The sequence below is a fragment of the Pseudophryne corroboree genome, chromosome 3, assembly GCF_028390025.1.
Source record: "Pseudophryne corroboree isolate aPseCor3 chromosome 3, aPseCor3.hap2, whole genome shotgun sequence".
Taxonomy (NCBI): Eukaryota; Metazoa; Chordata; class Amphibia; order Anura; family Myobatrachidae; genus Pseudophryne; species Pseudophryne corroboree.
The window spans coordinates 519700007-519727454 of NC_086446.1; the positions used below are offsets into that span (position 1 = coordinate 519700007).

Here is a 27448-nt window from a genome sequence, read left to right on the forward strand (position 1 = left end):
TTATTTAAGGTGACGAAGTCCCTTTAAAGTTCAGCCATTGCCTATAAACAGTGGAAGCAGCCATTTTGTGGACTGAACCGGTAATTCATAATATGACAACCCAATAATTCATTAAAAATGGGTAACTTGCCTTCACAGGGTAGGATTTAGAGAGGAGAGGGCCCTGTGCATGCTCCATGCGGGCCCCTCCTCTCTGGCAGCAGCTGGCTTTGTGCTAGAGTCTACTGTGAATACACAGGGAACAAGGTGCTTTCCGGCTACACCATTATTGCACATGCACAAATCACCAGAAAAATGGCTGTCATGCCATTTTCCTGGTGATTTTTATGCAGCACTGATGGCTGCTGTAGGACTCCGAAGGGGTAGAGTAAGTATAATTACATGGGTGCAGGGTGTGCCCCCTGGACCCAGGTGCCCGTGTGCATTTCACATCCCAGAACACATTATAGATATGCCAATGTCCCTTAGTGCTGCTAAGTTGTCGGTAACGCTGAGGAATGGATAAACTGCAGATCCATGAATATTGGTTGCGTTAGCAAAATGTGTGCCTCCACTGTGTTTCAGCAACAGGAGCATTTTACTAAACCAGTATTACTGTATTCTAAAGTCTGTTTAAAGTGCTGCATACAAGGTATAGCCAAGTAAAGATACTGCGTGGTGGTGGTGATTTGTTTTTTTTATACGCACACAAAACAACCTGTGTTGATTACATGACGGTCATTGTAAAAAAATGAAATAATTTGTACAGTGGCCCATTAACCCGCTTACAATATACAGTATATAGATATGTACATACACACGGATTCAAGCTTCCGCTCTGGTTACCCATAAACAGTAGGACTTGCAAAGATACATTTTTCATTTATAATCTGTTACAAAATATAAATATTTTCATCCACCTATATAACTTATGAATAGACGCACTTTGCAATATCAGTATGTACTATAGGACTATAGGAAGGGGGTGTAATGTTCTCAACTGTACCAGGAGAGAATAAATGATCTGATCATATTTCTGCTGCAGAGTCGATCAGTTTGTGTCTGACGGTCCCTTGGAATCTGGATAGGACATCGAGGTAATCCAGCACTTTACACTGTAGGAAGATTCCAGAGTGTGGATGTTGCGTAATCCTTCAGTTGAGCGGACATGCAACATCTGCGGAGCTCACCAGTCCTACTATCTGGTCCTCTCAATACTTCATCAATCATCCAGGGCAAGGGGCAGAAGGCAAAATGGAACAAGTACAATGTACAGAACTAAGAATATTTCTTCAGCATGATTTCAGTCATTGTGGCAGATCTGCACTCTCTGAGGGAAGAAGTAGCTGCCTGTATTCAGGATCCATTTAGATGGTATAAGTTCCAGCCTGATAACATACATTTGAAATGCAGAGAGGATGGTATGAAGTCTGAACCAGTAGATCAGTAGCAAAGTCATATTGGGAGTGCAGCCAAACTCTACCAGACCATGGTGACGCTTGTGCGCACACATCGTAACAAGAATAATGCGTCTTCAGTGTAAGAACTAAGTTTAGCCAGTATTGGTTAGTTAATCCCTGGGAGCTGATCTAACCTGTAGTTAATGTGCACCCAGCACCTAGCTACAGTGGGTGCAGTCATTTATGGGTTTTACCAATAATTACATTAAATATTGGTTCAAATATCATAAATTGCTCCCTCTACTGTGCATAGGCGACAAACACACTTTAAATACTTCCATGACATGAACATAAATAGACAAACATATATAGCTATATACACTGAGCATGTATATACCAATTATTTAAAATTGTGCACACACATCCACATTCAATAGTCCATGATAAAATAAACATACATAGGCGTTCGCGCACACAATCCTACACACATTGGTGCAAGTCCAAACTTTAAGTGCAAGCAACAAAAGTGTCCCCATGTAAGAACACTAGTCACAAGCACACACACACACACCTGACTGCATCTGTGGTTGTATCAGGGACAGGTCCCTTTCCAGCAGCAGTGAACCACAGTAAAACATCTCTCTAAAAACCTCCAGCTCTGCAGTGTTTTCCAGTCCTGAGCATCAGGAGCTCAAATGTGAGCCCAAGTAAAAAGGGAATCCAGGAGCTATGCAGTTGTCCTTCAAACCTGCTCCCCAGCCTGCACTTTCTCTACATGGGAGAAAACAGAATGCAAAGGTCAGTTACCAGACTGTCTCATGAACAAGGCTGACAAACTTGCCCTGACATTACAGTTTTGTTAAGAATACTAAAGTGCAATAGAATACTTTTTCCGCCCACTGACTTTTGCGGTTTGTTATAAGCTTATTATTATGCTTTGTTTATATGGTGCCACAAGGGATCCGCAGCACCCAATTACAGAGCACAAACAAGCAAAAACAAGAAAACAGTGACTTACAGTTCAATACAATATAGGACAAGTGCAGGGTATATAAACATAGCTGCGTCAGCACACAACACTGAAAAAAATATCAGGGTGGCAGAAAACAGAGGGATTTGGTGCCGTCAAAGGGAGTATTGAAAATAAAGATAGGTTAAGTAAGAGATGTAAAAACACATGAGGGAAGAGGGTCCTGTTCGTGAAAGCTTACATTCTAAAGGGGAGGGGCACACAGACAGGGGTGACCAAGATGGGGTAGAAAGTGAGCGTGGGCCAGAGTGGGCTTAGGATGAAAGATGGCTGGGTTTGGTGAAGAAGTGTGTCTTGAGAGCCCGTTTGAAGTTTTGTAGAGAGGTAGAGTATTCCAGAGAAAGGGAGCAGCACATGCAAAATCTTGGAGGTAGTAGTAGGAAGAGGTAATCAGTAGGCAGGAGAGGTGGCGTGCATTAGCAGAGCAAAGAGGATGGGCGGAAGTGTAAAGGGAGATAAGGTCAGAGATGTAACTGGGAGAGGAGTGACTGAGGGCTTTGTAAGTGAGTGTGAGAAGTTTGAAATGGATTGTGAAGGGGAAGGGGAGCCAGTGGAGGGCTTGTAAGAGAGGCTACAGAGTATTGATGCAGCATAAGTAGTTCAATGGGATGTCACAGGACTGGTACGACCTCTCTGGTGATGACCTGTAAATTAACTCACAAATATGTACATACAATTGATGTTACATGTAAGGCAACCACTGAAAGTCAGGCTTTTACTATGCTCAGTGATGTAAGATAGAAAAACACTTCACTTCCTAAGAATGTGTTTAAATCTACAGAACGCAACAATTCAATGCAATGGACACAGGTCCTAGTTCAGCATGGAATGCAGCTACGATGCATTCGCATGCTGAAGCCTTTCTGGAGTGTGCGTGTGCGCAGAAGCCGCATGTGCACACAGAGATGCTACTGCATCTCAATTATGTGTACGCCTCTACCTGTGATTGCGGGGCATCAACGCAACATTTTTGGGGCGGCGCGGTCCGGACCGTTTATGGGGCAGGCCGTGGCAGCTGTGTGACGTAACACGCAGCCGATGCGAGCCTAAACATGGCAGATAGCTGTCTGCCTTCGCAGCTAGGCTGCGCAGGCAGAGGGCCACCCTTAACATGCTAGTGTTCACATGTTAGCGGGAGGAAGGGCCCGGCTTGCGGGGGGGGGACTTGTCCTGTGCTGGCCGTCCGCCATCATGCTAGTAGCTGTGCTATTTTCCACACAACTACAACACAGGCTGAATTAGGCTCACAATCTCTTCTCGTTGTCTATAACATAATCAACAAACTGTGAACTAGAATGACAATTCACATGGTTACAGATATTGCTATAGGGGGATCAGATTTTCACAACATACCGTCTCCTCATTAACAGTCCTCTCCCTCTGTGTCACCCCCGTCTATTCCTTCCCGGCCCCCCAACACAAACCTTGCAGATTGCAAGCAGGGCCCTCTTCCTTCACTCACTTATAACATTATCTCCTACCCACTGCTAACAACTGCACCAAACCTTTGGCATCAAGAGTCGCTGCTATTTCTGTGGATATTATAACTGCAAATGCAACAATGTTTATACAGCTAGCAAGTCTAATGGTGTCCTAAGCATTGTTATTAAAGAGGCATTGTCAGATGATCTCTCAAGCAGACTGTATCTAACTAATATAACTAATGGAATACAATGTAAGTCTATTTAAATGTAAAAAAATAAGGTCCATGGGCCAACACACAAGCAGATCCAGTCATTCAGTCCTACTGCTAACCCTTGTGCTATCTAGCCATTAAGTGTCATTTGGTTGCCTGGCTGAATCATCAAATTATACACCAGACCAATCAAAATCGGATTTATCTCCAACCAGACCAATCAAAAACTAAATGTTAGCTTGGTCACACACACATTACAATAGATTAAAAATATCTAGTACATAGGCTAAACCTTGGTGTGTGAATATATGTTTATTAGCAACTCCCTCTGTCTTGATGCCAGTTTTCCATAAATAATACATACTTGCTGTGAAGCAATGGTGGAGATGTTTGTGCAAAATCTAAAACCACCTGCCGCACCTACTTTGTTTCCACTCACTTCCTCATATAAAGCAAGTAACTGAATTTAGCTCAGACAGGAAACGTCACTAAGAATTGTTATTTTATTGTCTCTCCATGCACCCAGACACACGGGAACAAGTGCTTCTTTAGTTTTAGAAATAGAGGAACTGGCTAACACAGTGGTTCCCAAACACAGTCCTCAAAGCACCCTAACAGTCCAAGGTTTTAGGATAACCATGCTTAATCACAGATGACTTAATTAGCACAGATGTGTCCACATACATCTAGCCTCAATACACCATGAGATGCCTGGCATTAGTGAGCCACCATGTCCCATGCAACACTGCTAAAGTCAGGCATCTTTTTTGCCAAAAATGCATGCAATGCAATGGGACTTGGATGTACAAGGAGACTGCGCTGATTAATCTGATATAGGACACTTGTATATTTTGTGCGGATGAGTCTATGGGGGTAATTCTGAGTTGATCGCAGCAGGAATTTTGTTAGCAATTGGGCAAGACCATGTGCACTGCAGGGGAGGCAGATATAACATGTGCAGAGAGAGTTAGATTTGGGTGTGGTGTGTTCAATCTGCAATCTAAATTGCAGTGTAAAAATAAAGTAGCCAGTATTTACCCTGCACAGAAACAAAATAACCCACCCAAATCTATCTCTCTCTGCACATGTTATATCTGCCCCCCCTGCAGTGCACATGGTTTTGCCCAATTGCTAACAAAATTCCTGCTGCGATCAACTCAGAATGACGCCCTGTATACGGAGCAGAACAGAACAGTTGAATCTTTTTCTCTTAAAACAGACTGGTATACTAGACCCATGGAGATTACAGGTTTGGTCTGGAGATAACACTTAATGTAAACTGTAGCTTTAAATTCTAAGCTCCTCCCCACTGCAATCACATGATTCTAGTACTTCTTTAGTTCGGAAAGGAGTAGCAGTAACCCTGTGAAACAGTTACAATAATAAACAAACCAGCAGGTAAAGATTAAGAGCCAAACCTTGCACGACTGAGCGTGAGGGAGGGAACGCAGTGTCCCACAGCCTGCTTAAAATAAAAGGATTCAACAGTAAGTGACCAATAATCCTATTCACAACATGCCTAAGTAGAGAATCTGTGCGGTGGACAGAGGTAGTCCTGTCCAAATAAATCTGCAGAGCTCGGATTACGTCCAGCAGATCCAGATCATTCCGTTCCTGGGAAGTCACTGAAGGAGGAAATACCGGAAAGAAATTTCCTGGTTTAAATGGAATGGCGGAAAAACTTTTGGCTGGAACGAAGGATCTGTACAGAGATCCGCTCTATCGTCATGGCAGATGAAGATAGGTGGCTTACAAAACAAAAACCCCTAACTCGGAAACACGCCGGGCTGAAGCAATAGTCATAAGGAAGAGCAGCTTTTAAGTAACGAACTGAAGATTAACTGGATGTAAAGACTCAAATGGAGCCTGTAGAGACCCGATACGATCTGCTAAAATCCCTCTGTGTTATCGGTGGACAAAGCTGTGGTTGAACGCACCACCACTCTGTAAAAAGGTTTAGACCTCTGGTAGAAGGGCTAAACACAGCTGGAAATAAATTGACAGGGCCAAAATGTGTACTTTCAAAGTAGGAAGCTTTAAACCGGCCTCCAAACCCTCCTGAAGGACGGAAGAAATGAGAGAGGCGAAACTCGGAAGTATGAACCCTTCACTGGTCACACCACAAGATGTTGAGTTCCATACTCTGTGGAAAGTGCGTGACGAAACCGGTTTCCAGGATTATAGCACAGAAGGGGTTTAGTATGGATTGCAAATTCTGCTAAAAAGCTGAATTTGCAGTCCGTTCTTTTGCATGCTGGGGGCCCTCCATCGCAGGGCAAGGCTGCCCAGTATGCTGAATGGTGGCCACCTGCTGCAACAGCAATTTACATTGTGGTTGCAGCAATTGTGGACGACCCCTGCAGCTAGGCTGCTTATGCACGTAGTCAGCCGCCATATGTCCCGTTGGAGCGGCTGCATGTGACATCACGCAGCCCTGTTTTCCTGCGCCGCACCCGCAATGCTCCGTTGCCACCTTCCCGCCCGCCCCGCGAATGGCTCTGTCTGTCAAACAGGCAGAGGTGTTCACACCCGCTGCGACCCAAATGCATTCCGGGACCTGTATGTGCGCACTGCCGCTGAGGATGGGGTTATGTGACCTGAATAACCCCCATAGTACGCACGATCGAAAGAGAAAAACTTTTAGCTTGTTAAAGCTTGGTTGAAAAAGCCAGGCTGATAAAGACAACCAAGGAAGATCCTCGTGTACAAATGGCCATGGAACAGTCATGGCATCCACTGCAAAAGCCAAGGGGTCCCTGGATCTCACACAAAATTATGGAACTCTGTAGTTATGTGCAGAGGCCCTCAGATTCACCTGCGGGAGGCCCCACTTTCGAACTAACTATTGGAAGACCTCTGGATTGAGAGACCACTCCCACGGGAGGAACGCTCTTCTCCTGAGAATGTCTGTTTTCTAATTTTCTACTCCTGCCATGAACAACACTGATAATGCCATAACAAAGGTCTCTGCCCAGGAAAGGATTTGGGCTGTCTCGGCTACTCTTTGCTTCCTTGATGATTGAAATATGTCACAATCATGGCGCTGTCCAACCTAACATGTACTGGCCACCCTTCTGCTTAGGCCAGAGCGGAATAACTGAGGAATCATGCAGTAACAGAGACTGGCCACAGTAGTTCTGCAGAGGGAGCCAGGAGTAACAGGCTCTGGCCCCCCTGCTCTGTGACTGCACTCTCCTTGCAACAAGTGCTACTCCCACGCCAGCGAGGGGGAAAGCACTTTGTTTCTGCCCGCATCACGAGCTCTCCCTTAAAGGTAGCCACCGTTTTCGTTGCCGGCGCACTTACACTGTGCACTGCTACAAGCAGCACACAGCAACCTATTTACAAACAAAGTACAAACTTACATAAAAAAATTAGTAATACTATCTACTGTATGTACAAGCATGGAAATCCTTAAAACCTGGATTGTCATGAGGAAAATATAGGGAAATCCTATGCTTAGAGATTTGCTGCAGTGAATTTTACAAATGGTGAACTGTATCCACTGCATGCCTTAAAATTGTGATGCAACACTATTGGCTGGGCCTTACTTTACATTAAAAGCAATCAAGACATTCAAGAGGCTATCCCAGGGTCTCCAAAACTCAGTCCTCAAGGCACCTTAGCAGTCCATGTTATAAGTATATCCATGTTTGTGCACAGTTGTCATAATCAAACTGAGGTACTAAGTAAGTCACCTGTGCTCAAGCATGGATATCTTTAAAACTTGGATTGTTAGGGTGCCTTGAGGACAGAGTTTGGGAACAGCTGAGCTATCCACTTTTGGGTTACTCTTGTTAATAAAGCCTGCCACCTCATGTACTGCAAATATTGGGGGGGGGGGGGGGGGGGGGGCACCTTACCTTTGAATCTCCCCATTTTCCTAATGCCAGGTCCACTTAAAAAAAAAACAATTTCATCATTAAGATTTAATTTTAAACATTTATAGGGGCATATTCAATTGCAGGCGTAATTTTGAAAAACCGTGTTGGGTTTTTACCTGCAGCCACAAGGTTTTTCCTACTGAATTGCTGGGGAGAAATTCAGCAGCCACATACCCTTCTTAAGGGCCCTACACACTTGCCGATGTGTGTGGCCGATATGAACAATCTCGTTCAGTAATGAATGAGAAATTGTTCATATCTTTCAGTGTGTAGGCACCATTGATCAATGATGCGCGGCCTCGCTGTCGTTCATCGTTGATGCAGACTCATTTATACCTGCAAGCCAATATGTACAATATCGTCCATATTAGCATGCAGGGCTATGGGGCCGGGTGACGACAGGGAGTGAAGAAACGTCACTCCCCCAAATGCCGCCAAGTCGTCCGTATCAGCCGTCGGGCGACTCGGCAAATGTGTAGGGGGCATTAGCCTAAAATGCCAGGTCGCAGCCAGGATCCAACTTGGGTGCGTCTCAGCTGAGACCCCTTTCAGACTGGCAGCAGGACCCGGCTTATTGCAGGGGTGGTGATGTCAACGCACACAGGTGAGGCCCCAGCACTTGGAGAAGAGATAATCTTCCAGCGCCAGCTCTCCTTATGCTGTAAACGGGAGCGACCCGGCTTACCCATTTACACAGCACCACGATCTGGCTCCTTCTCGGGACCAACCTTGCAAGCTAACCAGGTTGGAATCCTGGGTCACTGGACCCGGGTTAACCCTTTCCAACCAAGCCACTCCCGGGTTATCATGGCAGCACCCAGGGTTTTTAGCAGCAATAGAAAAGGGATATAAACTTCAACAGGAATTAATTTGCCTTTTTAGGTTGAAAATGTTGGGATTTTCCTCAGAACCCCCCTAATGATTAATTAAGTAACTGGAAGTTTCCAGTTAGCTTAATTAGTCCAATAATTACATGTTATTATTACTCATAAAAGAATGGCCTCAAATTACCCAAATATAAACTTTCGGTAATTTTGCTTTGGTGAGTTATGCACCCAAATTTATTTAAACTATTTAAATTAAATAAAAAACTATTGCTATTTTTATAAAATCAGTTGTAATTAAATTAAATTCTTTGTTTTTAATCATTTTTTATTAAGAAAAAAAGAAAAAGAAACAGTTGCAATGTACACTATAATTTTTACAGTGAAAATCGCACGGCTAATTGAATATGCCCCACAGCTTGGAAAATCTCAATGTAGCATGAGTATCTAAAGGTTTCCTTGAGCTGGTTAAGTAACAAAAGGCAGAAAAAATGCATCAAGTGCCATATTGAGGCCTGTCATACTCTTCAAAGTTGAGATTAGTTACTGCTCCATTACAGCCCCTTCAACTTTAGTTAGATACATACACACTGCTGTAAAGTTAATACAATAGGCACTCACATGCCAGTGAAAGGAGCTGTAAACCTCAGACAAATGACTCCAGCTCTCACCCTAACTAACTGCTTCAAGCTCGTTGATCGCTCTCTCTACCCTCTGTGTCACTCGGCTGTCTGCCCCTCCCCTTTAGAATGTAAGGTCTCATGAGCAGGGCCCTCTTCCTTCTCTCACTTATACCATCATTTTCTCCCCACTACCTACAAAGGCACCTAACCCTTGGGATCTGCCGCCCTGCTGCTGATTTCAGTAATAGGACTGCTGATGCAGCATTATTTATAAATTATGTCCATGCAATGCAATGTACCGTAAGTCATTGTTTTATGGTTTTGTTCATACTTTTTCTGTACTTTGTAAGGCGCTCCAGACTCTCTCTCTGGCGCCATACAAATAAAGAATAATAAGGTTATTATTATTATTGTTTTCACTCACCTTCCAGTGATACCATGGCATTATCTGCCACATGTGTTATAGAGAATCGGGACACAGCAGTTGGTGACACGCTGAATCTAGACAGCTGGACAGGAAGCTCCGGCTTCTTGGCGGGCAGTGGCACAGGCTTAGGAGCACTGTTAGCTTCAGGATTCAGTATGGCTGGAGTGAGTGAGGTTATAAAGGAGGGTTTCACAGATTTAGCAGGCAAGGCCTCATCCCACTGAAATTCACCACCACCTGTCAAGTAAGAAACCATAATGAGGGAGCCTGTTTGGTGTTCTGTTATATATTCAGAGGACAGAAAACATGTTGTTGTGAGCACATCAGTGTATGCCCATACTAGGAATATATGCTGCAGTATAAATTGTGACATGACAAAGAATAGCATCATCTACCCATCTCAGACATTCATGAATCCCTCTGCCCATCCCAACAATGCCACTATTTGGAGGAGAACATTCTGTATTAGGTTATAATATAGACAGCACAGAGCAGGCAACATGTTAGAGACTACAAGATGCTGTCACTATATTCTAATCTCCAATAAACTGCAGCCAAAGAACAGGCACATGTCATGGCCAGAAACATGCTAAAAAGGGTCAATTCTAATGATATGATCTGTTTAGGAGGTTAGGATGAGAAGAGACAACTGGAAAGGAATAATTCCTTGAATACCTTATTGTGCATCTTGCAGGCAGTAGCTAGTTACTGCACTAGACATATAAACAAACGCCTACGAATCAACTGTGGATAACGGTATTTCTCCTAAGTCCACAGGATAACAATGGGATATGATGGAGCGACAGCGAATTGGCACCAAACGATCAAAGCTTTCTGGCCTTCCAGCATGCAACGGGCCCGTCCATATATCCCGCCCCCTGGCTCAGGCAAATCAGTTGTATTCCATAGCACAAGGCAGGAGCATCATGTAGAGCCCTAATCAGGCGAGAACACACATGCACACCCTTCCATGCAAGAAGGAAGAGGTTAGTGAGTAGAAGGATCCTCAAATCAGGTGCGTCAGGGTGGGATCCCTGTGAAACCTGTGGACTTAGGAGAAATACCGTTATCCACAGTAAGTTCTTACCATAACGCATATTTCTCCGGCAGGGTCCACAGGATAACAATGGTATTTCCCAAAGCAATTTAGTGGTGGGGACGCTCCCGATTAGACAGGAGAAACTTACGCCCGAATTCAGCGTCATGAGAGGCAAAAGTATCCAATGCATAATGTCTAATGAATGTGTTAATGGAAGACCATGTGGCTGCCTTACATATCTGTTCTGCTGAAGCACCATGTTGTGCTGCCCATGAAGGACCTACCTTACGAGTAGAGTGAGAAGACATTGGGGGTCATTCCTACCCGTTCGCACGCAGCGGTTTATCGCTGCGGTGCGATTGGGTGCAGAATGCGCATGCGCGGCGGGCGCAGTGCGCGACGTTGCCCGGCGACAGGGGTCACCGGGTTACGTCACGTTTTGAGTAGGAAGCGGTCACGGAGCAGACCGCAAAGATGACTGACAGGAAGTAGGCGTGACAGGGCGGATCCGGACAGTTTGGAGCCGTTTTCGGGGAGTGGTGAGTGTAACGCAGGCGTGTCCAGGAGAACGGAGGGCGGAGGAGTGACGTCAAAGCCGGGCCCATCATAGCTGGATCCATCGCACAGGGTAAGTATGTCCAGTGCTAGTCTACGTCTGCTTGAAATTTTTTTTGCTTAGCAGGGCTGCACAAGCGATCGCAGCCCTGCTAAGCTAAAATACACTCCCCCATAGGCGTGTACTAGTTGATCGCAGCAGCAGCAAAAAGTTGCTGGCTGCAATCAACTCGGAATGACCACCATTAGCCGGAACAGGGAGATCAGCTTGAGAATATGCTTCTGAAATCGTCATTCGAAGCCCTCTTGCCACCGTCTGTTTTGTAGCAGGCCATCCTCTCTTGTGAAATCCGTAGAGAATGAAGAGAGAATCTGTCTTTCTGATGGCACTGGTACGATCCACGTAGATGTTTAATGCCCGGACTACGTCCAGCGACGCATCTCCCACAGAAAGTCCTGATACCGGAAAAGCCGGGACTACAATTTCCTCATTAAGGTGGAATTTAGACACCACCTTCGGAAGATACCCACACCTACTTCTGAGAACTGCTTTATCTGGATAAAAAGTCAGAAAAGGAGAATGACATGACAGCGCTCCTGAATCTGATACTCTTCTAGCTGATGCCATAGCCAGTAGAAAGATTACTTTTGCTGCCAACCATTTAAGATCCACCTTATTAAGTGGTTCAAATGGGCAACTTGAAGAGCTTTCAGGACTAAACATAAGTCCCACGGTGCTGTAGGTGAAACAAAGGGAGGTTGAATGCGCAGCATTCCCTGGAAAAAAGTATGCACATCCTGTAAATTGGCAATTGTCTTTTGGAACCAGACAGTCAATGCCGAATCCGGCACTCTCAAGGAAGCTACCTTCAAACCTTTCTTTATCCATTCCTGCCTGAAGGAATGCTAGGACTCTGGAAACTCTAAAAGATTTCAGGTCCATACCTCCTTCACTGCACCAATGAATATAGGCCTGCCATATTCGGTGATAAATACGAGCTGAGGAAGGTTTCCTTGCTCTAACCATTGTTTGAATTACCTGTTTAGAGAAGCCTCTTGACTTTAGGATAGAGGTTTCAAGAGCCACGCCGTCAAAGACATTCAATCCAGATGTCTGTGATAAGATTGACCCTGCATCAGTAGATCTGGACGTTGAGGGAGCAGAAGTGGAGCATCCATCGACATTCTCTGCAGATCTGTGTACCAATGCCTTCTGGGCCAAGCCGGAGCTAAGCTGCCATAACCACCATAATCTTGGTAAATACTCTGGGGGCTGTGGCTAACCCAAAGGGTAGGGCCTGGAACTAAAAATGCTGCTGGAGGATAGCGAACCTGAGATAACACTGATGGGACAGTGCTTATAGGAACATGTAGGTAAGAATCCTGAATATCCAGGGATACCATATAATCCCCTGGCTCCATGCCAAAACTATGGAGCGTAATGTCTCCATGTGGAACTTCGGCACCCAAATATATTTGTTTAGCATTTTGAGATTGAGAATGGGCCGAAATTACCCATTTGGCTTCTGGACCAAAGATAGGTTGGAGTAAAAACCCTGTCCCCGTTGTGCCGGGGGTACTGGAATGACTACTCCTGACTGAAGCAATCTCTGAACTGCTTCTTGCAAAGCCCTGGCCTTTGTCTCTACCCGAGACGGACTGGTGCAGAAGAACCTTCGAGGAGGATGCTTCTTGAAGGGAAAAACATAACCTAGAGATACCGCTTCTTGCACCCAGACATCTGTTGTAGATTGTCGTCAGATGTGTGCAAACTAGATGTGTGCAAACTGAAGAAGTCGGCCCCCCACCCTGGGATCCCCCAGGTGGAGGCCCGCACCATCAGGCTGATGGCTTATCTTCTGGTTTGGAAGCTGGCCCTCTGGTAGCCCAATACTTTTTTGACTTACCAAACATATTGTATTGGGGCTGTTTACGATCACTTTTTCTCTTTGGATTTCCATGAGACCGAAAAGGCCGGAAAATCGGACCCATAGGTTTGGGGTTATATGTGGAAGGAAACTTGACCTTCTTGGAGTCTGCTTCTGTCTCCAGAATATCTGTCAATTCTTTACCAAACAGAATATTTCCGGAAAAAGGCAAAGATTCCAAAACTTGGATTCTGAATCAGCTTTCCATGTACGTAACCAAACTGCTCTGCGAGCAGCTATTGTTGAGGCTTATGCCCTAGAAGCAATAGTACCCATATCTAATGCAGCTTCTTCCAAGAATACTGCTGCTTGTTTAATATGGGCTATATAAGATTTTTGCTCTCTAGAAGCTGATGAAAAATCACCTTCCAATGCATCAGCCCAGGCAGCCACTGCCTTTGCTAGCCAAGCTGAAGCCATAGCTGGCCTTATGACTGCTCCAAACAGGGAAAATATGTTTTTTAGAAAACCATCCACTCTCCTATCTGTGACATCATTTAAAGATGTTGATGGCAAAGGCAATATAGATTTTCGCACTAATCGAATCACGTGCGTATCTACCTTAGGAGCTACCTCCCTTTTTAAACAGTACCCGGCTGGAAAAGGATAATTAGAGTCCCATTTTTTGGGAATTCTATATTTTTTGTTGGGTGTTGCCCAAGCCTCTTCCATAATTTCCATCAACTGGTCTGACCCTGGAAACTCAGTCTTAACTGTCTTGGGACGTTTAAACACAGGTGCCTTGGTTTTTAACACAGGCTCTGTTGAATCTTCTAAGGATAGAATGACCTTCATTGCTCTAATTAATTCAGCTATATCCACTGAGCTGAGACCTTCTTCCTCCTCTTCATATACTGAAGTAGAGTAAATAGAGCTCTTTTATCATCCGATGAATCATCATGTGTAGCCTGTGAAGGTGAAGATTTACTTACCATCGGTTTATCAGCTTGTTTCATTTGAGAAGCTGCTGGGGGGAGAAATTATATAGCGTAGGTAGGGAGCACCATGTATGGGTACCCTATACCTGGTACCGAAGCTGTAGGAATTATCCGTTCAGCTATACTGGACAAAACCTGTGCAAACATAGCCCAAGTTGGATCTATCTGTACCTGAACGTGTACAGGGATCTGCCTTGTGTTCTGCTGAAAAGCAAAACGATTTGCACATAAACTATCCTGGACCAGATCATGAGAGTATAATAGTTTTGCAAGACAAACATAATATGAGTGTTGCTGTAAGTGTACCTTCGTCACCTTTGCCGCTCTTAGACATGATAAATAATCAGCACTTTCACAGTATACTACACAATTTGTGACTGTAATCACTTTAACCTTCTAAAGTGATATCAATGTGACCCTACCCATGCACCAGCATTGAGGATGAGAAGAAACAACTGACAAACATATATTAACGTCAGCAATCACACTAGCAGTCAGACACATGTTATATATTAGTCATACGAGCATATCATCAACTACAAACACTTTTTAAAGTATGTAGGTGAACATTTACTGAATCCTGTATAAACAGATCTAACGTATTCAGACGCAATGCGAAGAAAACCACAGTAAATGTACACAGACTCATACGCACTAGGCACTTAATTATTCTTACTTGACAAAGTAGATAGAAATTTAGTGCTGTATAGCCCGTACTCAGTAGAGTGGGATACAGGTAGACTCACCTCACTTCCAGTGATCGATCAATACGTTAGCGAACGCTGAGTGGATCCAGCGCTACTAGTGTACACTGCCGCTCCAGGAACCTATAGCGGACACAGACGCTCAGTGAACACAGACGCACCTGTCTCATGGTAATGTTCAGTGAACACAGACACAGTGATCACACAGCCCCCATGCTGCGACCGGATTTCTCGTGGTATCGCTTAGTGAACACTGATGCAGCGGCCTATGCTGCGACCAAGTCCCCTCTGGTAGCATCTGAGACGGAAGCGAGGAATCCGTTCACAGCGGGAGACTCGGCGGAAGCTGGTCATGAACCTGGGGGAGGGGCGACCAGGAAAGAGTCTGACTCCCCACCGCTGACATCAACCCTAGGGACCGCGGCCTCATGCTATTCCTGGTGCCTTATGATCCCTAAGGCCTAGCGTTGGAGCACCCGTGGTGGCGGCGCGTCAGCTACTGTTTGGTAGTCTCCTCCCAAAACAGTGCGGCTGTGTCCGTATTACATCTACTAAGCGGAATCGATGCCTTACCTTCCCCTCCGTGTTCTTGCCACAGCCTGGTAACGTCTGATGGACGTGCTAGTATATCCGACATAGATGCCCGCCGAAACAGCACTGTACTCATGGGTAAGCGTTGTTGCTAACCGGCGGAGAGTTGTTGGAGCGACTCTTTTCAATATGCGTATAAGACGCTGTTTGGAAAGATCACTCAAAATTAAACCGTAAGACTATAAAAATAAAATAAGAAAGCTTGGGCTGCTAATGAAACAGCAGCCCTCTGACCATGGTCCGGCTCCTGCCGCACCAAACAAAAAACTGATTTGCCTGAGCCAGGCGGCGGGGATATATATGGACGGGCCTGTTGCATGCTGGGAGGACAGAAAGCTTTGATCGTTTGGTGTCAATCCGCTGTCTCTCCATCATATCCCATTGTTATCCTGTTTTTGAAAGAACTTGACAGGGAGGTTGTTCCAACCCTCTCGGAAAACTAACCACAGATCTTCTGTGGATGTAGGCTTGCTGAAATCCTTCTGTCTCTTCATGTAATCCCAGACCGACTCGGTGATGGTGAGATCAGGGCTCTTTGGGTTCCATATCATCACTTACAGGACTCCTTGTTCTTCTTTACACTGAAGATAGTTCTTAATGACATTGGCACTATTTTTGAGGTAGTTGTCCTGCTGCAAAATAAATTTGGAGCTAATCAGACGCCTTCCTGATAGTACTACATGATGTTTAAGTACTTGCCTGTATTTCTCAGCATTGAAGACACCATTAATCATGACCAAATACCCAACTCAGCTTGCTGAAAAATGCAGCCCCAAACTTGCAATGAACCTCCACCGTGCTTAACTGTTGTCTGCAGACAGTCATTATTGTACCGCTCTACAGCCCTTCAGCAAACTGCCTTCTGTTACAGCCAAATATTTCAAATTTTGGCTCATCAGTCCAGAGCACCTGCTGCCATTTTTCTGCACCCAGTTCCTATGTTTTCGTACATAGTTGAGTCGCTTGGCCTGTTTCCACGTCATAGGTATGGCTTTTTAGCCTCAATTCTTCCATGAAGACCACTTCTGGACAGATTTCTATGATAGTAGATGGGTGTACCTGGGTCCCAGTGCTTTCTACCAGTTCTGAGCTGATGGCACTGCTGACATCATCCGATTTCAAAGGGAAGTAAACATGATGTGACTTTCATCTGATGTGTCTTTCATCTGATGCCCTGATGCAAGTTTCCTTGGCCGAACGCTGAGTCTACAGTCCTCAACGTTGCCCATTTCTTTGTGCTTTGATGCTGAGAAATACAGGCAGGTACTTATTCATCATGCAATACCATCAGGGAGGCATTTGATTGGCTCTAAATGTAATTTGCAGCAGTACAACGACCCCAAACATACAGCCAATGTCATACTATCCACAGAGTAAAGAAGAACAATGAGTTCTGAAAGTGATGATATGGCTCTCACAGAGCACTGATCTCAACATCAAGTCTGTCTGTGATTACATAAAGGCCTGGATTCAAATGACATCGCACCCTCTATCTCCCATCTAAAGTGATGGGAGATAGAGGGGCGATATGCAAATGTGCCCCGTTATCGCACTCGTTAGTCTGGTTTAGGCCGCTAATAAAGTAATGGGCGCGATCGTGAAGAGACCCGTTTGGGCACCTAAACAGGTCTCTTCACACGCATTTCAGCTCGCTACCTCCGGGGGTAGCGAGCTGAAATTAAGTAGTCGCACTCATCGGCAGTAACATTAGAATACCGCTGGAAGGTGCAATCGCGCCCCGGGAGGGGGGAGTTAACGTTTGAATCTAGCCCAAAGAGCCAGAAGGATTTAAGCAAGCCTACATCCATAGAAGATATGTGATTGATTCTCCAAGATGTTTGGAACAACTTCCCTGCCGAGTACCTTCAAAAACTGTCCAAGTGTACCTAGAAGAAATTATGCTGTTATGAAGGCAAAGGGTGGTCACACCAAATATTGATTTGATTTAAATTTCTCTTCTGTTCATTCACTTTGCATTTTGGTAATGGATAAAAATAATGTAGTACCATATGCCCCACTGTTAATCTGGCCCTGAATTTGTGCTTTATTATCTTTTTACATTCTAATCTCAACATCTTTGATGACATAAGGGGGGTACTGACGGGAGAGAGGTGTGCTGAGAGATCTTAACACAGACCGCTCAGCACACATCTCTCGCCCCGCTCAGCACAGCTGGGGGGGGGGGGGGATGCGCTCACTTCACACAACGGTGAGGTGAGCGACCCGCTAGACTCAATCTAGCACCGGCGATAGCGATGCGCGGCCCTATCGCTGGGGGCATACACACGGCAGATCCCTGCTTAAAATCTAAGCAATCTAGTCAGATTGCTTAGATTTTAAACACTGATCTCTCCATGTGTACCCCCCTTTAGGAAGAATGTAGCAGGGTCTGAGATTACAAAAGGGTGATTTAGCAATTGTATTTAAAGCACCATTTTTTATTTTTTTTACCAGGTTGGTTTCGCTTACAAAAAAACAAAACCTGCTGCTTTATATCCAGGGTAAGATCACCAATTTTGCATTGAAAGGTCTACTTGTTCCCGGGTAATTGAACGTGGGATGGACCCGGGTTTTAGCTCCTATACCACTTTCACACTGCACCTTGGTCCCAGGTTATTCCTGGATCGACCCCTTTCACACAGAACCGTGTCTGCCCTGCATGTCACTTTAGACTCCCTGAGGCGGGCCTCCTGTTCTGCAGCTTTGAAAAAGGCAACTCGGTCTGATTAACCTGGGTCATACCCAGGGCCGGATTAACAATGGGGCGGATGGAGCTGCAGCTCCAAGCCCCCATTGAAAATAGGCCCACAGAATTCCCTGCAGTGCGGCCAGTGCTGACAGGAAAAAATATATTTCCTGTCATTACACACAGCAGCTCACTCACCTCCGGCTGCCCATTCACCCCACCACGGCACTAAACCTGCCTTTCCTTGCAGTATCGATGTGAGGGTCCGCCCGAAGCCCCGCCCCCATTCGGCCCGAGGCTCCGCCCCCTACCAATCCAAAATGCATGCTTATACTTACCCTCCCCGCTGCAGCTTTCCAACAGGAAAAAGCTTCATGAAAGAGGGTGATGGTCTGGGGAGGGGCTGCTGTCTTTTGGGAGAGATGTCTTTTAGGTGACTTGCAAGCCACAACAGGCCCTGAGGTCTCCTCCTCTGTAAGTGGTGTCAATATCAGTAAGTTTTGTGTGTTGTGTGTGTGCATGTGTATGTGTCAGTAAGTGGTGTCTTGTGTCATTAAGTGTTGCGTGTGTGTGTGTCAGGAAGTGGTATGTGTCAGGAAGTTTTGTGGTGTGTGTGTCAGTAAGTAGTGTCTGTCAGTTACTGGTGTCTGTCAGTAAGTTTTGTGTTGTGTGTGTCAGTAAGTAGTATGTTGTGTGTGTCAGTAAGTAGTGTATGTCAGTAAGTGGTGTATGTCAGTAAGTTTTGTGTTGTGTGTGTCAGTAAGTAGTGTATGTCAGTAAGTGGTGTCTGTGTCAGTAAGTTTTGTGTTGTGCAGTGTGTGTCAGTATGTAGTATCTGTCAGTAAGTGGTGTCTGTATCAGTACGTTTTGTGTGGTATGTGTGTCAGTAAGTTTTGCATTGTGTGTCAGTAAGTAGTGTGTCTGTCTGTAAGTTGTCACGATCCGGGTATCTGGACGCCATTTCTTACCCATCAGATGCCTCCTAAGGTTGGCTCAGCGCTCCAGGACCGGATCCCATCTGTTATCCTGATGTTTACATTCCTGTATCCTCTCCTGTCACTCTGAGACGCGGTCACAGTAAACGCCATATTACACCTGGCATGGCGTCTCCCGCGGCCTCCGTCGCCGTCCCTGAGCTTCTGCATGCAGAGTGTCTGAGTGGCGATTACGTCAGCCGCGGCCTCCGCTGTGTCCGCGTGGTTGGATGTGCACCTGTCAGCTTGGCACCTCCTGTCTCCGGTGGCCGGCGCCGCCATTACTGTTTTCATTACCACATGGATTACAAACCAAACTTCCCTCCAAGTGTCTGCATGGGCGCAGCCATCTTGGATTCTGTCAGCTGATCATTTCCACCAATCTGTTCTTAGTATTGATAATCTGCATAATTGCCTAGCCAATCCCTTCCTTGCTGCAGGTATAAATACACTGTGCCTGAGCAAGGAAGGCGTCAGTGCTTTGGTTGTCAAACCTAGTTCCTGTTTGTCTCTCTCCTGTGATTGTCTTCCAGGTTCCAGCTCCTGTCTCAAGACTTCCACCATAGAGACCCGCACCAGCATTCCACCTGCGGTGTAGCCTGACTCTCCGATCCATTGTGGATTCATCTGTTTCCAGCTACAACATTACCTGCTTCCAGCCCAGCTTCCAGCAGAGTACAGCTTCTCTTAAAGGGCCGGTGTCCTTTCTACAGTTTACCACTCTCTACCGGTATTATTATTTCTCCGCTCTCAAACTCTACATTTCATTTATATTGCATCGCTCTCAAGCTTCATTTATTATCTAACTGGTTCCAGCCAGTATCCACTCCGTGCCAACATCTGTCTGGTTCCAACCAGAACCCACAGCAGCTATTTTTATTTACAGCAGTCCAGCTTTCCCTGGAACACCAGCTGGTACGATCCTGGGCTTTCTTCATTGCTACAGTCAGGCCTGGTAAGGACTTTCCAACTCGCAGATAATAAGAACTGTCTCATACTACCAGAGCTCTGTGGCCCCTGCCACCCTGTAGTACCCAGGAACTGTATTATTTCTCTGCTGATTTTATGTTTCTTTTACTGCTACTGTGATGCATGGAGTTTGTCATAAATAAACATCATTGACTTTTATTCAAGTTGTCGTGGTCACGCCTTCGGGCGGTTCTTCTTCATGTTACTTACATGTCCAGGGGTCTGATACAACCTCCCAGGTTCCGGTACATCTCAGCCCCTACAACTGAGGCTGCCTCCCGTCAGCTCAGGCCCTCAGTTGTGACAGTAAGCACTGACCTAATGAATCCAGCCGGAGACCAGGATCAAGCGGCCAGGCCGATGCAAGAACTGGCAATCCGATTTGAACATCAGGAGGCTGCACAGGGCCACATCGTCCGCTGTCTCCAGGATCTCTCTACTCGGCTGGATGGGATTAAGACAACCCTCCGTGGATCAGGCGCGTCTGGTGCGTCAACCACAGTGACTCCAGCTATAACCCCACCCACCTTACCCATTTCTGCTCCACGTCTTCATCTTCCAACGCCAGCAAAATTTGACGGATCTCCAAGATTCTGCAGGGGATTTCTCAACCAGTGTGAGATTCAGTTTGAGCTACAACCTGGCAATTTTCCCAGTGACCGTACAAAAATTGCCTATATTATCTCTCTTCTCAGTGGCTCAGCCCTTGATTGGGCATCACCGTTATGGGAGAGGTCCGACATCCTGCTATCCTCCTACACTGCATTCGTGTCAACATTCAGGCGTATCTTCGACGAGCCAGGCCGGGTGACTTCAGCTTCATCTGAGATTCTCCGTTTACGCCAGGGATCACGTACTGTAGGACAATATCTTATACAGTTCCAGATCCTGGCATCCGAACTGGCATGGAACGACGAGGCCCTGTATGCTGCATTCTGGCATGGCTTATCTGAGCGTATTAAAGATGAGTTAGCTACCAGAGACTTACCCTCTAAGTTAGATGAGCTAATCTCACTCTGCACGAAAGTTGATTTACGTTTCAGAGAGAGAGCAACTGAGCGTGGAAGATCATCTGCTCCAAAATCTTCTGCTCCTCCTCCTCGCCAACTGTCACCAACTAAAGATGAGCCCATGCAAATTGGTCGTTCCCATTTAACTCCTGCTGAGCGCCGAAGACGTCTCTCCGAGTCTCTCTGTCTTTATTGTGCAGCGCCGTCTCACACCATTAATGCCTGTCCCAAACGTCCGGGAAACTCCAAATCCTAGCTCGCCAAGGAGAGGGCCGGCTAGGAGTAATGATCTCCTCTCCATCTCCTCAAGATTGTAATCTCCCAGTCTCGCTTCAAGTTGCTCAACGTTATCGGAACGTCATTGCCCTCCTTGATTCCGGAGCAGCTGGGAACTTTATTACCGAAGCCTATGTTAAACGGTGGTCCCTACCCACCGAGAGACTTCCTTCGTCCATTTCTTTAACTGCCGTGGATGGCAGCAAAATTTTTGATGCAGTCATTTCTTTAAGGACTCTACCAGTTCGTCTGAGTGTGGGAGTTCTTCATTCCGAACTTATTTCTTTTTTAGTGATTCCAAGAGCCACACATCCTGTGGTCCTGGGCCTTCCATGGCTCCGTCTTCACAATCCTACAATTGATTGGACGACTACGCAAATCCTGGCATGGGGTTCCTCCTGTGCTGAGACATGTTTGTTTAAAGTATTGCCTGTCTGTTCTTCCTCCCCCAGGTCGTCTGATGTTCCACCTCCTCCATATCAAGATTTCACGGATGTGTTCAGTAAAGCTTCTGCTGATATCCTTCCTCCTCATAGAGAATGGGACTGCCCGATTGATCTCGTTCCAGGGAAGGTTCCACCTCGAGGCCGAACTTATCCGTTGTCTCTGCCTGAGACGCATTCTATGGAGGAATACATTAAAGAGAACCTAGCAAAGGGGTTCATTCGACCTTCTTCTTCTCCAGCCGGCGCAGGCTTCTTTTTTGTAAAGAAGAAAGATGGTGGTCTGCGGCCGTGCATCGACTACAGAGGTTTGAACGACATTACCATCAAGAACCGTTATCCTTTACCCCTGATTACTGAGCTCTTTGACAGAGTTAGCGGAGCTACCATCTTTTCAAAGCTGGACTTGAGAGGTGCGTACAATCTCATCCGGATCCGTGAGGGTGACGAGTGGAAGACCGCCTTTAACACCCGTGACGGACATTATGAGTACCTCGTCATGCCCTTCGGATTGAGCAATGCTCCAGCTGTCTTCCAGCATTTTGTCAATGAGATCTTCAGAGACATTCTATACCGTCATGTCGTGGTCTATCTAGACGATATCCTCATTTTTGCCAACGATTTAGAGGAACATCGTTTTTGGGTTAAAGAGGTTCTGTCCCGTCTCCGTGTCAATCATCTCTATTGTAAATTAGAGAAATGCGTCTTTGAAGTCAAGTCCATTCCATTTCTAGGGTACATTGTGTCCGGTTCCGGACTAGAGATGGATCCTGAGAAACTACAAGCAATTCAAAATTGGCCGGTACCCTTAACCCTCAAAGGGGTCCAGGAGGTTCTTGGGGTTCGCCAACTATTACCGAAAGTTTATACGAGACTTTTCCACCATTGTGGCGCCTATTACTGCTTTCACTAAGAAGGGTGCTAACCCGTCCAAGTGGTCAGAAGAAGCCATGCAAGCATTTCATCTTTTAAAACAAAGGTTCATCTCTGCGCCTGTTCTGAAACAGCCTGACATCGACTCTCCTTTCATCTTAGAGGTGGATGCCTCCTCCGTTGGAGTAGGAGCGGTGTTATCTCAGAGGGCTAAAGATGGCCATTTACACCCTTGCAGTTTCTTCTCCCGGAAGTTCTCCCCAGCTGAGCGCAACTATGCCATTGGCGACCAGGAGTTGCTAGCCATCAAGCTCGCTCTAGAAGAGTGGAGGTATCTGTTGGAGGGAGCTTCTCATTCAATCACCATACTTACAGACCACAAGAACCTTTTATATCTGAAAGGCGCACAATGTCTCAACCCACGAGGCGTTGAGTATGAAGTAGCCAAGATTCTGGACTCACGTCACCGTTAGTTACGGTCAACTACAATATCTTATTGACTGGAAGGGTTATGGCCCTGAGGAACGTTCATGGACCAATGCTTCTGATGTCCATGCTCCTGCCTTGGTCCGGAGATTCCATTCCAAGTTTCCACAAAAGCCAAAGAAGTGTCCTGGGGCCACTCCTAAAGGGGGGGGTGCTGTCACGATCCGGGTATCTGGACGCCATTTCTTACCCATCAGATGCCTCCTAAGGTTGGCTCAGCGCTCCAGGACCGGATCCCATCTGTTATCCTGATGTTTACATTCCTGTATCCTCTCCTGTAACTCTGAGACGCGGTCACAGTAAACGCCATATTACACCTGGCATGGCGTCTCCCGCGGCCTCCGCCGCCGTCCCTGAGCTTCTGCATGCAGAGTGTCTGAGTGGCGATTACGTCAGCCGCGGCCTCCGCTGTGTCCGCGTGGTTGGATGTGCACCTGTCAGCTTGGCACCTCCTGTCTCCGGTGGCCGGCGCCGCCATTACTGTTTTCATTACCACATGGATTACAAACCAAACTTCCCTCCAAGTGTCTGCATGGGCGCAGCCATCTTGGATTCTGTCAGCTGATCATTTCCACCAATCTGTTCTTAGTATTGATAATCTGCATAATTGCCTAGCCAATCCCTTCCTTGCTGCAGGTATAAATACACTGTGCCTGAGCAAGGAAGGCGTCAGTGCTTTGGTTGTCAAACCTAGTTCCTGTTTGTCTCTCTCCTGTGATTGTCTTCCAGGTTCCAGCTCCTGTCTCAAGACTTCCACCATAGAGACCCGCACCAGCATTCCACCTGCGGTGTAGCCTGACTCTCCGATCCATTGTGGATTCATCTGTTTCCAGCTACAACATTACCTGCTTCCAGCCCAGCTTCCAGCAGAGTACAGCTTCTCTTAAAGGGCCGGTGTCCTTTCTACAGTTTACCACTCTCCACCGGTATTATTATTTCTCCGCTCTCAAACTCTACATTTCATTTATATTGCATCGCTCTCAAGCTTCATTTATTATCTAACTGGTTCCAGCCAGTATCCACTCCGTGCCAACATCTGTCTGGTTCCAACCAGAACCCACAGCAGCTATTTTTATTTACAGCAGTCCAGCTTTCCCTGGAACACCAGCTGGTACGATCCTGGGCTTTCTTCATTGCTACAGTCAGGCCTGGTAAGGACTTTCCAACTCGCAGATAATAAGAACTGTCTCATACTACCAGAGCCCTGTGGCCCCTGCCACCCTGTAGTACCCAGGAACTGTATTATTTCTCTGCTGATTTTATGTTTCTTTTACTGCTACTGTGATGCATGGAGTTTGTCATAAATAAACATAATTGACTTTTATTCAAGTTGTCGTGGTCACGCCTTCGGGTGGTTCTTCTTCATGTTACTTACATGTCCAGGGGTCTGATACAACCTCCCAGGTTCCGGTACATCTCAGCCCCTACAACTGAGGCTGCCTCCCGTCAGCTCAGGCCCTCAGTTGTGACATAAGTTGTGTCTGTGTCAGTAAGTATTGTGTTGTATCTGTGTGTCAGTAAATAGTACCTATGTTGTGCGTGTGTGCCAGTAAGTAATGTCTATCAGTAAGTGGTGACTGCGTCAGTAAGTTTGTGTTGTGTGTGTCAGTTAGTAGTGTCTGTCAGTAAGTGGTGTGGTAAAGAATGAGCGTTTATGTTTTAATGTGGCACCTGTGAAAAAAAGTTAGTTATTAAAAACAAATGTTTACAGCCCTTTATATGAGCCCTTTGGCGGTGTAGTACACAGACTTGTCCGGAATTTAGACCTGTCCCTACCTTACTGATGGCCACGGGATTATTCAGCCTGGTGTAGAAGCAGCTGTCCGTGGCTTGCTGGTATAATCGTGTGTCTCACTACTGCTGCGTCCAGCGGGGGAGACGTAGTGGATAAGCGGTAACACAAAGGATCTATACAAACTAACGTCCAGCGGATCCAGCGATTGCCGAGTGACGTCATCTGCTCAACTTCCCTGCAGCACGTCTCCCCCGCTGGACACAGCGGTAGTGAAACGCGATTATACCAGCAAGCCACGGCCAGCCGCTTCTACACCAGGCTGAGGAATCCCGTGGCCATCAGTAAGGTAGGGACAGTTAGGTCTAAGTTCCGGACAAGTATGTGTACTACACCGCTAAAGGGCTTATATAAATGGCTGTAAACATTTGTTACTAATAACTAACTTTTTTTCACAGGTGCCACATTAAAACATAAGCACTCATTCTTTACCACACATTTATTATTATAATTTGAGCTGCTATATATCATTAGCGCAGAAAACATTTATATATAAATTGTCAGTAAGTGATGTCTGAGGCATTTAGTTTATCTGAGTTAGTAAGCGGTATCTGTATCATTGTCAGTAAGGGTTGTGTGTTAGTAAGTATGTATGTACCAATAAGTGTTATCTGTTAGTAAGTAGTGTCTGTGTCAGTAAGGGGTGTCTCAGTAAGTGGTCTGTGTCAGTAAATTGTATCTATGACAGTAAGGCGTGTCTGCCAGTAAGTTTGTATGTTCCAATAAGTGGCATCTGTGTCAGTAAGTGGCGTCTTTGTCAGTAAGGGTTATCTGTGTTAGTAAGTGGTATCTGTCAGTAAATGTGTTTGTATCAGTAAGGAGTGTCTGTGTATGTAAGTGTGTGTGTCAGTAAGTTTATATCAGTGTGTTTGTGTCAGTAAGGGGTGTCTATGTCAGTAAGAGGTCTCTGTGTCCGTAAGGCCTATCTGTGTCCATTAGAGATGTCTGTATAGGTAAGTGGTATCTGTCAGTAAGGGGTGTCTGTGTCCAGGGCTGCGTCAGGGGTTGGGGGGAACTGCTGGACAGGAGTACCTGTCCTGGATAGAAAGTGGGGCTCCCTCTGGCTCTTACAGTAAGGGGCTGACACTGCACTTAAGCTCTGGCCCGGCCGCGCAGAGCTTATCTTCCAGCTTAGATGTGGTCCGGTAACCAGCCAACCTGGTAGCCCACCATTTGTGGGCCAGGAGAGTGCTCGGCAGCCAGCATCTTTTCACTGGTGAGAACCTTTATATTAATGTTGTTGCCGAGTGGGGTATGTGGGTGGGTGTGGGTGTGTGTGTGTGGGTGGGTGTGTGTGTGTGTGTGTGTGAGGGGGGTGAAACAGAAGGAAATGTGAGTGTCGTGGTCACTGAGAGACAGAGGGGAATGTTTTTTTTTGGGGGGGGGTCACTGAGAGACAGGGGAATGTGGGGAGGGGATCCGGTCTTTAGGTCGACAGTAAGTAGGTTGACAATGTTTTGGTTGACCACTATTGGTCGACAGTAAGTAGGTCGACTGGGTTTCTATGTCGACATGGTATTTAGGTCGACATGTTCTAGGTCGACAGGTCAAAAGGCCGACATGAGTTTTTTTAATTTTTTTTTTTTTTTTTAACTTTTTCAGACTTTATGATCCATGTGGACTACATTCGGGAATAGTAACCTAGCACGAAGCATGCGAGGGGACACAGTGAACTAATTGGGGTTCTGGGTCAATGACACAAAAAAAATATAAAAAAAATAATGTCTACCTTTTGACCTGTCGACCTAAAGACCCTGTCGACCTAGCATCCCTGTCGACCAATAGTGGTCGACCTACTTACTGTCGACCTTGCATACCGCACCCATGGTGAGGTGGGTCACAGAAACAGGAAAATGTGTGGGTGTCACTGACACAGATAGGAATGTGGGGGCAGTATTTGAGAGACAGAGGGGAATGTGGCGAGGGGGGTCACTGAGAGACAGGTCAATGTGGCCATGTCACTGAGGCAGAGGGTAATGTGTGGAGGGGGTGTAACTGAGAGACAGAGGGGAATGTGGTGAGGGGGGGGTCACTGAGAGACAGGTCAATGTGGCCATGTCACTGAGGCAGAGGGTAATGTGTGGAGGGGGTGTAACTGAGAGACAGAGGGGAATGTGGCGAGGGGGGTCACTGAGAGACAGGTCAATGTGGCCATGTCACTGAGGCAGAGGGTAATGTGTGGAGGGGGTGTAACTGAGAGACAGAGGGGAATGTGGCGAGGGTGGTCACTGAGAGACAGGTCAATGTGGCCATGTCACTGAGGCAGAGGGTAATGTGTGGAGGGGGTGTAACTGAGAGACAGAGGGGAATGTGGCGAGGGGGGTCACTGAGAGACAGGTCAATGTGGCCATGTCACTGAGGCAGGGGGTAATGTGTGGAGG

The 27448-nt window shown here is 46.2% G+C and overlaps 1 protein-coding gene across 1 annotated transcript in view; it reads right to left on the reverse strand.

Moving 5' to 3' along the window:
* Positions 1-658: 658 nt before the first annotated feature.
* The window catches only part of AATK (apoptosis associated tyrosine kinase), a 299299-nt gene continuing 272509 nt past the window's right edge, over positions 659-27448 (reverse strand). The window contains 3 exon segments of the mRNA XM_063961095.1: positions 659-2150; positions 7909-7943; positions 9801-10040. Coding sequence (XP_063817165.1) covers positions 2022-2150; positions 7909-7943; positions 9801-10040 — 404 coding nt within the window. The 3' untranslated portion in view covers positions 659-2021.